Below are 12,108 nucleotides of genomic sequence, written 5' to 3'. Positions count from 1 at the left end.
TATGATTCATTTCTAAACTATGATGAAAGATAACGAAAATTATTGGTGTCACACTTGACAGTAGGGGCAGATTAAACAAAGGCATACAAATTCCAAGATTAGCACTACATGAACAACTGATAACACATCCATTGGCCACCAAACCTTAGGGGCTATATCTGCCTTTGGAAACCTTCAATTTTATCTTCGTTTGAATTAAACCATATAGAAGGACCCTTTTCACCCGTAACGGAGATTCTGTCTAATTTATGGTGCCTACGTAATGTGTTAAAGCACCGAGTATCCGTTCTCTATAAAAAAATATTCCATTGTTCCTTGTGAATTTAATTTTGCAATGATCTTTTTTATAATTCATTGGAATTTTACGTTATCAACACGGCCAACCGTAGATAGATTTGTGGGGGGGGGGGTTGCTGTGGAGAGGATGTACTTTGTATATGCGTAATGAACAATGACTAAAATAATATTATAAATAATAAAAAGTTAATTACACATTAAGTACATAGAATGGTAGAAGTATAGTATTGCACGAAGAAAAATTTTTTCCAATTCTTTTTACTCATTTGAATTACAATTTTGAGTTGCTGATTAAAAAGATGAAATAACTTTACAACTTCCAACCAATGAAATAAAGAATATATGCGTGTCTACAACACGCATCTCATGGCAACTAAAGTTATGCATTTAATTAAGTTGAAGAGGATGAGAAGCCAAGCAATCTTGCCTCGGGCGACGTCATCTTTTTGAGACGCATCATGAGCAAGCCGTCGGCCAAGTGCAAACGTCAGTGCAATTAAGGACGACACGTGACGAGCTCTGAATACGCTACAGTCTTCTAGCTATAGTATTTTGCTATTGTGTAGCTTTCTCAATAATAATTTATAAGATTAGTCATAAAAAATAACATCAGAATAAATTCATATATAAGCCTATAACTGAAGATCTCATATAATAATAATAATAATAATAATAATAATAATAATAATAATAATAATAATAATAATAATAATAATAATAATAAAAATAATAATAATAATAAGCCATTAACTAGAATACATTTGTATAATAGGCCTATCAAACATTAAAGTTTTCTTCCGAAGCCAAGCTTTAATAAATTTTGATTCGTTTGGAAATGCTTGTTAAAATAGGCAGCTCCTTCCTACGGTAGTATCACAGCGTACAAGATACTGCAGGCATGGTGCCAGGCCACCGTTAAAAGAGTTATATATGCCTGTGCTAATGGGTACCGTAGTATCTGTTTAAAAGAAGGAACAATATAAATGAAATGTAATTGAATTGTATCCACAATTAATACAAACACATATTAAGATGATCACATTTTTTGATCTACTTTTTTTACTACGAGAATCCTTATATTGATTTTCAGCCATTTGAGGGTCAATAGAAATTGTGCAGGCCTACAGAAATGACGTGTCTGTAATTGGCGAGATTTGTTTTCTTCTAATTTCAAACGAAAGCTATAGCAATGTAATACCTTACATCATGGAAGTAAGCCTATACCCCCTGGATGTGTTATGATGTATGGAAACTACAGAAACAATTTATATATTTTAGTTTATTGCATATTTAGCTACACACTGACAGCAATATATCTGGGCTAATCCGTCATATATTCGCATCCGCACGGAACATTTATGACAGTTTACCCTGAGTGTCCTTGAAACAGTTAAAAAACCAAATAAATAAACTAATAATAGAGGCCCATACAGGCATATAACAGAGCAAAGGGAACATGGGATACCGGTTGCGTGTCTTTGTATGTTGTGAAATAATAAACGACCAGGAATCTTACACACAGACAGACATAGGCCTACATAAACATCTGTTCCCCAATACACTACTGTACCCCTAAATATCCAAGCAACTACATCATGTTTGAGACCTACACTAGCCAGTGTCTACGGAATGAAATTCTAATGATATAATTATATGACTGCAAGTCCACTTATGAGTATTATGACATCGGACTGAACAAAAGAAAACGTGCGCCTACATGCCTGTATACATTAGTTTTTTTATGTACCTTGATAAAGACCTAGGATCGAAATATTGATTTTTTCCAATGAAGAGTTTCTAAAGACCATACAATGGAATTCGTTTCTTATGTTTTTAGTATCGTACAGAAACACAGGTGGAACCTTGTACATATACATATATACATTATATAGGGCCTATACATTGTTCTCTACATTAAATAAGCTTGTATAATATTAATATATAAAAGAAAGGGTAGAGCTTTGGCATGATTCCTATGTTCTATCTATTTCGATAGAGTTCGATTCCTAAACACTTTTTTAAAGCATTTTTTTAAATAAAGATCTCTTTGTGCTCGCTCTTCACAATATTCTGTCTGCATGCTAGTTGCACGCTATGCACACAATGGTTTACAAACTCGAGTTTAATCACTATAAAATCTCTCATTTTAACAATTCAACAGTATGGTATATTGTATAGCATCGTCCATGCATTAACACAAGAATACAAAATATTTTAATCGTTCTTTCTCTGCAATTAACCTAGGTCACAGAGTTTCCGGTAATTTTGGACTTACACAGTTGGTAAACCATAACTTTCCAAAGATGGCTTAGGCTAATACTATCAATGATTTATAAGAAATTATATTCAATAGCAAGGGAGTAATTAAATCGAAGTAAGATAAACCAGGGAGCAGTCATATTACAATATGACTGCTCCCTGGCCTACATGCATGAAACCGCAGTCATCGAATAACAAAAAGCCTTGTTTACTTTTCAGCTGTGAAGTCTACAAATATTGAGAACAAAATATGAACACACGTCACACAAGTAGGGCTACCAATACGTATATCGTTTGCCCATATTGCAACTGACCCAAGAGCGTTGATTTTCTTTTCTAATTTGCAAAAGGTGGTGACTACTTGATGTTGTAACGACGGGAGATTACAGTATCTCCGAAACACAAGAAGCAATATTGATCCTAACAAACTTTACTCGAGCTATTTAGAATGATTTGGTTCTTTTTTGATGATCAAATTAATATTTATTTAAAAAAATATTTAAAAATGACTCGCACGACGTTTTGTAGATTAAGTATTCTATCAGAAAAAATAAATATTGGATTATCAAAAAAGAATCAAATCATTCTAAATATTTGACATTGGATCAAGAAGTATTCAACCAATATACACTTTATAAGAACACATTTTATAAGAACACTGAGGCTGAAATTGCTTAAAAATTAAGAACAAAATAAGAACAAATTGAGACTGAGGTAATATTTCAAATGAAGTTTATATTTTTAAAAACCAAAATATTGTATCTGTACATAATGTGCATTAGGTGGCCATTTTTTGTGGGGTCACTTTCTTTCACGTACGTTCCAGTACAGTGCATACTGCCGTACAATTAAATAATTTTTTGTTTAAAAGGTTTGTAAACTAAGAACAATATAAGAACATTTTGAGCCCGAAATCGACCAAAAAATAAGAACACTGAGCCTGGGCAAAATGTTACTAGTTCTTATAAAAAAAAAGTGTATACGTAGCAAAGCAAAAATGAATGCGTTTAATTTTATGCTGATAACAGACTTGGAGTCTGATTCACTTACGGTGGGATGTTCACAATAGGAGTGCAAACGTGTGGGGCAAGGTGTGAAGCCACCGAAATCATGTTACGGTCCAGATATGATTCAATTTGACAGTGATGCAGTGCATATCTTCTTGTGGATTGCTATCTGCGCAGAATAATCATACCTGCCTGCTGCGGAACATTAATGCAATAAGCTGACCAAAATAATGCAGGCCTCTTCCATCTGGCAATCCATGTAAGAACTTTACACCATGCTGCCAACTCCTCGCTAATGTAGTAGCGTCAGTCCGGGCAACAGCACTAGGCCAGGTGTCATGTACCGTACTAAAGCTTTTGAATCAGATCAGGCCTCCACGCTATAGAGGCTGCCGACCGTATGTCGACTGAAAATGTGATTGATGACTAAAAATACGACTACCGAAATTCCTATAATTATATATCAATAGTCTTTAGACAGTAATATATTATACTGTACATACTAAGTTTTGACAAGCGAAAATCTACTCGGAGCCAACGAATTATGTGATTTAATCTCTTTTCACTTTATGAAATCTACAGGTAGGCCTAATTAAAAAGTTGCATCATATTATATTTATTTTCACTTTGGAGTGAAGTTGGAACACCTTCAAACATGTAGGTCTACATTGTATTACACGTAGCTAGGCCATTGGTGTCTACGGACCGTCATGCCATGTGACGTTGCGTATCTTGCGTGAGTTGAGGCTCGAGGCTCACATAGCAGCGAGTTGGGCCACAGTCCAATACGGAGCAACACTTTAATGTGTTTCCTGCACTCCCAACTTTCCAGTTGCATGATTCTGTCATTTCCAGATTATCAAAGCATGAATTGAAGTCAAAACACACCTCGATTGTTGTATGCGATTGTTGTAACTGATCATTCTCCGCTCAATCAGTCACTCAATCAACGGTAAACGTACACAACTGCTATAGAATGGTTATTTACAGAGCAAAAGACTGTAAATTGTACTGTATGTGGGCAATACTCTATTGCGAACTTTGCTGCTTCTTTGCCCGTGACCAGAAATATAAGGTTCTTCAGACTTACAAGACACAAAACGCTAATATGATTATACTGTCATAATAAAGCTGGGACAGGTGAATACTGATAGGCCTACGACCTTTTGCCACAGCCCCCACCTCAACAGACAACGGAAGTCGCTGGCTCAAAAGGTGCTTTACTCTCACTCCACACGATCTCTCGATCCGACGGCCCTGGTTTTCACCTTGTAGTTCAGTTTAGCCATCATGATCACCTGTTCTAGGCCTTTTTATGATCTTTACCGTTATTAGGTCAGACATTATTTTCTTTTCAATTCAACAAATCTAGATAATCTCAGGTCGATTAGGCCTAAATAGCTTCGTAACAAAACAATTTTTGTTCAAACGGAATAACAATGCCACAACGAATTTAATGGCATAAAATGCTTGGTACTTTATTTATTCGGGCATTTTTGTGTTCAACAGCACTCGCGCAGCAATAATTATACGTATCGATCCTTTATACATATCATAAGTATTACCGTATGTGATTACGAGTCAGTAATATTATTCCATGAGATATATACGTAAATGATTGATGTACGTGTAGTATTATGTTACTGAAGAGAGGTGCTATATTCTTACATGGTGAATAGATTACAAATATAAATGTTATTCACAGGTATGTTACATTATCTAATATTAGTCCTTTGTACTTTAACTGACGTCACAACCATAGAAACCAATATCTGTTCTACGCTGCGGTGCTCTAGTACAGTACTACCAAACATTCAATGGGCCTGTAAGAACCATTGCAAGTAAGCAGTGAAGCAAACTCGATATAAAAAAACATTCGGAAAAAAATGTATAAGTGAATTGAGCTTAAGTAATGATGTTAATGATTATGAAACGATTCTAATAATCATATCCTGATGGAGCGGAAGTGCCTATATAACTGCAGATACAAACATACAGATGAAGATTTGAGGTTTACGTATACTGTATTGTACATGTGAAAGGAAAAACGTCGATGAAAATAGGCATTATGCAACAATATAAAACAATTTTGGGTTCACCAATGTAGGCCAATGGTAATCGTCACGATAAGAAAAAAAAACATGTTAAAGTAGATGGCCAAAACAATGGTCCTTTGCAAATAACGCATGTTTAACACAAAAGTATAACTTACTTTCTGATTTTGAGGGCCAAGTCTGGCATAGACAGGCTTTAATATGCGAGTAACAACATTCTTTTTGTTAGATGTCCATTCCTCCTCAACGTCATCTATGTACAATATATCCCTGGCTGCGTCTTTTATATGTTCATCTCTCGTTCTTATGTCAACATCAACGTATGGACGTTGATTATAAGTCCAGGGTTGCTTTAATTTCTCAACCGAGCCTAGAAACTGCAATTGCGCTAATCCGAATACAGACAAGATAAACACGCTTGCCAGACGTATAAGCTTTGGTAGGCGAACCCACTTGACAGAAGCGGATCCCAAGTGTAGTAGAGACATGTCCGACAACAAGTTCCAGCTTCACGTCGATCAGAGAATCTCCATATTTAGTTCAGCTTTACTTAAATTTACAGACACGCTGCAGGGTCCAGGGAGCTAAATATCCAAAGGGCTATCCAAGGTGACAATTTATGACAATCAATCAGTCATCGACAACCAAACTCAAACGGTAAAACACGAGTAGGCCTATATTCACTGGGAAGTAGGAGTTGACGGTTATTATACACCGGTAGCGCATAATGCTTCACTCAACACCGGCTATAGACTCTTCAGTGCGTCCCAAACTCACATGTCATTGTGTTTGTTTGTCAATGAGTGATCCGAGCAAAATGGGGAAATAACTGTGACCGCAGAAAACTTACAAAACAAATGCAAGTGGGAAAGACAACATGCATAAGTCAATTCATACGACAGACGTACACATGGCTTTGTTGATATACGGCGTCCTTCAACTTTTAAATTAATTTCCAAAAAGTCGCAAGTGACATTGATACGAAATGACTCTTGCACCGAACGCGCTCCTGTAAGTTCACGCATGAGAATGAGTTCCGTGATCAAACTGCCAACGTTATAGCATGGCGGTACTGCAGTTCGGATATGATCAATTTACGCTTGATTTGGTAACCTCACAAACTAGCAACACAGTTATGGTTTGACAGAGATGGCGCTAACCATAAAACAAATATTTTGACTATAAATTCGCTGCTAAATCTAATACAGCATATTTGTATAAGTCTACTGACACGTTTGGGTGCCCAGTGTGAGCTGCAAAAGGTAAACAGACGATATCTTTTTATGATATACACCTTTCCGGGACGTCAATTAAACTTTCAAACCGATCAGAATGTGTTAATGTTCAATACCAATGAATACGCACATGCCTCACAAAACACGTAAGTTTACGTGCGCGCATATGATGCTCCTTAATGTTTGACACCTTAACAACACTATCCCAGGAATGGGGCTTATGAAAGTGTTTATTAAAAGTTAAATAGGCTTCAACAATCAATTTACTGAATATATCAATAATAATTATACTCTAATTCTAAATACATTAGATTCTTAAAAAAAAAAAAAAAAAAAAAAAAAACAAGCAATCGTAACTTTCAGTTAATTATACAACAACTTGGACTTCAATAAAACATATCACTGGAAAAATTTTAAGTGAAAAATTGTGGACAAACTTTTTGTAAAGCGATACCTAGCTCTCTTCAGATACGTATAAATAACTAAGTATCGAGTGGCCTAAAGTTATGTTCAGAAAATTATGCAATATCCACGTTTGTTTTATTTAAATTTGCTTTATTCGGAAACTTAAATACTCTCAATTGGTCGTCTTAAAAACAACTTTGCCAATAAAGTTTACTACCTATAGAGGGCGTTTTGTAAAAATGTTAATTTAAAGATATCAATGCAATGATAAACAATGGCAGATAAGTTAAGAAAACAGATTTATGATTATTGATATCGGACATAAACTCTTCATATATACGTTCCTCAGCAGTTGTATGAAAAGTGTTTCCATTATTTCTTTTCCTATTTATTATAATTGACCACTGTTTGTTTCTATTATTTAACGTACCTATTTGTAATTGTTTATGTTTCCACAGTCCTCGTGACAACTTTAGCTTATCATACTGTACTGTCATTTCTGCTGCGACTTTCCAGAATACTCCCTGGCTACTATTTTCCAATGTGTATGCATGGCTGTACCATATTAGTTAAAAAGGGGTGACCCGGTTGGATTGAATCTTATATCCGTTACCAAAGTATATCGAACAGCTCAACAAAGACACCTCAAATCCCTCCTTGAAGTGGAACAACTTTGTCAGAGGTTTTAGACACGAGAGATCATGGTCTCTCATAGTTCTGTTTGTGTTCGACTCCTTATATTATAAGCCTATACTGTATTACTATTGTGCCAGCTAATGTTATTTAATGTCATTTATGAGAAGTTGAATTCTTGAGTACCGCATGGTATTTCATGAAGAAGAAAATATAGCACCCACCAAGCTACCGACCGCCCTCTCGCTTAAGCTCGGTTTCCATAGAATCGCAACCGATTGCGTTGCAGACGAATCAGGGTGAAATGCTAGCTGCCCTGACGCTATCGGGAAGGCATTCCCGTTCGTCTGCAACGCAATCGGCAAAGTTAAACCAGGTTCAACCTTTCCGACTAATATCGGCGACTGTCGCCGATAGGGTGAGCGATTCTATGGAGACCTGACCGAGCTTGAGACAGTGCCTATTTAACACAAACAAAAATTGAATTAATTTCTTTTATAATAGGGCCTATATATAAATAGAATTATGCATAAACCAAGCTACTCGGAACACAAAATTGTAATGTTTTTATTCTAACTCTCATATTGCCAAAAACACAGCTGGATAGGAAAACCTGGTTCCTCAGTAAAATAGTGACAGAAAACAGAGAACCAATACCATCCAGTAACACACAGGCCTACAAAATATCAATAAAAAAATAATGAAATTATGAAAGTGTAGGTCTAAGTATCATTCAAATAACAAATGCACCTATTTTGGTGGTGATGTTTGCGCTTTAAAAATCGTTATTATTATCATTATTATTATTATTATTATTATTATTATTATTATTATTATTATTATTATTATTATTATTATTATTATTATTTAAATATATTGTAAAACCAGCCCTGCTGAGGTTCTTGTGTCATCAGGTAGCTTGACAACAACTAAAATGTCGTGACGCCCTCTAACAAATCAACACGGTAAGAGGGGAGATTAATATCAAAAGCTGTCAAATATAAGAATGAACATTAATCGTTTCGTTTGCAGGCTACTCAATTTAAAATTAACCGCAGAAATCGATACATTCTTCTGCTTCTTTTCAAACTATATTTTCACCAACAACATAACCGTGCCATTAATTGGAACTGCGTCTAGGTCACTGGCGGCACTTACCGTAAAGTAATAAAATATTCTCAAAAAATTTCACCTGTATTATTATTATTATTCGAACACTGTATTTACCTTTCTTTGATGATTAATATATATTATTTAACTGTGTGTCTATATTGATCAAATAATACAAGAGTTTTTGCATCATTATTTTTGTTTTATTATTTGAACACACGTGGACCAATGTGACTGTATGGATTTCGGTAGAGACACAAATGTGATAAGCAGCTGAAATGTACAGGTAAGAAATAGAATCAGAGCTTTTGAACAACACATTGGCCTCTTCAGTTTTCACATCTCTATCTGACTTTATTTGGAAATTTGTTAGTCTGTGTTTGTTTCCATACAACTGGGTCGAGTATCGATTACGAAAACAAAGAGAGAAATAATTCGTACTTTTATCGTAGGCGCGAGTTGATTAAATATATGTTTAAACACAAGGTTTTGTAGGCTACTTCTCACAAACTGATACGAACTTTCCAAAATCGAACAACTTATTGCGCATTGAACTAAAAGGTTTACATACATTTTGTATTGGGCTAATAAATGCTCACTTCCCGTATTTAAATTGCTTCCATATTATATTGAAGCACTGGAGTGTGTTAATTAATTTTTAATTCATGGCCGGCAGATACCGGGGTGGGGGAGGGGCGCCCCCACCCACTTTTTGACAGAAAATGTCTATGGAGATTTTGTATTAACGGATAGAACTGCAAGAAAAGAAAGGGGGAAGAATGAGAGGGAGTGGAAAAGGGTGTTTATTCAGTCCCCGACCGAGTTACACTGTAAAAACAGCGTGGAGCATTTAACACAAAGCTCCACGCAATGTTGTCCCGTTTTTGGTGATACGTTTAAAAGCTAAACGTGTTTAGTAGATATATCTTAATGTGCTTAGGATCTTAAAGTCTTTAGCGTTAAATTTGCTTAGGTATTTGACATCATGATCACATCTAATGCTAAACACTTCAAGATCCTAAGTACATTAGGCATGGCCCTAAACACGTTTAGCTTTTAAACGTGTCATAAAAAACGGGACAACATTGCGTGGAGCTTAGTGTTTAAATGATCCACGCTGTTTTTACAGTGTACATTTTCTCGCAATTCACATTGGTGGATCTGGGGGTCAAAGATCCTCCCTTAGGCAAAAAAAAAAAAAAAAGACCTGTGAGATCCTCCCTTAGGCAAAAAAAAAAAAAAGACCTGTGAGCTGATTTTTTTTTTTTTTTTTGGTTACAATAAGAAAACAAGAAGTAGGGAAATCTCATTTCCCGCCATCTAGGAATCGAAATTTTCCCGGGGGAGCGCCCCACCCCCCCCCTTCTTTTTGGGATTTATCGATTCATGGAAAAAAAACACGTATGCAACTACTCATTTTTTTTATGTACTATGTACAGTATACACACATAACAGGCCTAGCCTATTTACTGTAATAAGAATGAGAAACGGTTTACCTGACCGTTTTCAAGGTGGAAAACCTTGAATTAAAGGACACCTAGCTCAAAGTCAAGAGCTCATTTCCCGCCATCTTGGAATCACAATTTTCCCGGGGGAGGACCACCGGACCCCCTTCCTTTTAGGGACTTTTGAGAAAAATGTTGGTTCCCACCCCCTAAATTTTTAACCCATACATATTTCGCTTTATATCTTACTGGTGCCCCTCCCCCCCCCCCCCCCCCCCCCCCCCACTTTGAGAAACGTTCCGCCAGCCCTGTAATTGAAAAATAAAACATCAAAAAAACGTCTTTCCAATTATCTGATAACGTATAATATCAATCCTGTTTCTTGTATAAACATAAATTGACTGGCAGCTATGGATTGTAAAAAAGGTAAATAAAAAAAATAAACTTAATTGATCTCTGTATTAGAAGACAGTTCAATATTTTGATTTAACTTTGGATGGTTATTCTTAATGCTATATCGCATCAGTCTTAATTATACAATTTAAGGGATTACTGTTTTGATTTGCTGGTAAGAACGAATTCAAAAGGGAGATTGCCTAATTAAAACAAATGTCCAGTTTATCTTATTTTTAAATATTTAGTATCCATTGAAATTATGAACTTTAACCAACAGTTTCGGGGAATGACCGTTGTTACAAAAGTTCACAGGAAAGCACGACTACCGCAAGCATTAGAGTGAATAGCCGTCTAAAATTTTAATCTATAGCCTATGACAGAATAAGTGCCAATAAAAATCATATTGAAACTAATGCGTTTAAGTTTAGTTATGGCAAATGGTCTCAGTTGAACACCAACACAGCATTGCTAACAATTGCATATGTTAAACGTATGGGAATTCCCGCAGCTGTTTTTTACGGACTTGTGCTAAAGTCTGCAAGGCGAGTACGTAGGATTCAAACTCCTTTACACCTCCTTTTGGTAATTGCTTTACGTTATCATGATTGTTTGCTGTTTGTTAAAAATCATCCGCCGGGACTTCGCTGCAATCTGTTAGTATTTGGTGATGTTTGTATTACAAGTTAATTCAATTCACTTCAATTCAATAATCTTTATTCATCAACATAATTACAATTTAGTAATATAGATGAATTATAGCATTGTCGATAAATCGGGATCACCGCTGGAGAAACTCAGTAAAGCTTGTTAGATGCTGACCCTTGGTGTATAAGTAGGCCTATTAAGAATTTGAAATATACAATGGGGTTGAAATTTTAAATCTAGATTACCTAAGACCATAAGAACACCAATAAACTGGCTACGATATCGACATTTATATCCGAAAAAAAACAAAACAAAACAAAACAAGTCATTAATTGTATAACGAATAGGCGCAAAGTGTAATTAATAGTTTTTACTTTGCTCCTTCCCACAGATTTCGTTGTGTAGGTCGTTTTGCTTTAAAATATGGCTTGTTTCTTTTAATTGCTTCGAGATTGTCATTATTTTTATCAAATTTACTAGGAGGCAAATTCAAGTTAATACGGAGTTTTAAATTAAAAATCGGAAAAGATCAGATTGATTTTATTGTTCCGTGTATGATATGTTGGTGTTTTCCATACTTTTACGATATCCTAATATAGTTACTCAGTCTTTTTTGCTCTTT

The 12,108-nt window shown here is 35.5% G+C and overlaps 1 protein-coding gene across 1 annotated transcript in view; it reads right to left on the bottom strand.

Moving 5' to 3' along the window:
* LOC117117914 (methyltransferase-like protein 24) overlaps positions 1-6,684 on the bottom strand; it is a 27,287-nt gene extending 20,603 nt beyond the window's left edge. The window contains exon 1 of the mRNA XM_033262426.1: positions 5,776-6,684. Coding sequence (XP_033118317.1) covers positions 5,776-6,105 — 330 coding nt within the window. The 5' untranslated portion in view covers positions 6,106-6,684. The remainder of the gene's footprint in view (positions 1-5,775) is intronic.
* Positions 6,685-12,108: the final 5,424 nt, after the last annotated feature.

This window comes from Anneissia japonica, unplaced genomic scaffold (genome assembly GCF_011630105.1).
Source record: "Anneissia japonica isolate Jap-2015-1 unplaced genomic scaffold, ASM1163010v1 scaffold287957_len1322810_cov207, whole genome shotgun sequence".
Lineage (NCBI taxonomy): Eukaryota > Metazoa > Echinodermata > Crinoidea > Comatulida > Comatulidae > Anneissia > Anneissia japonica.
This window is presented reverse-complemented; position numbering and strand designations above follow the sequence as displayed.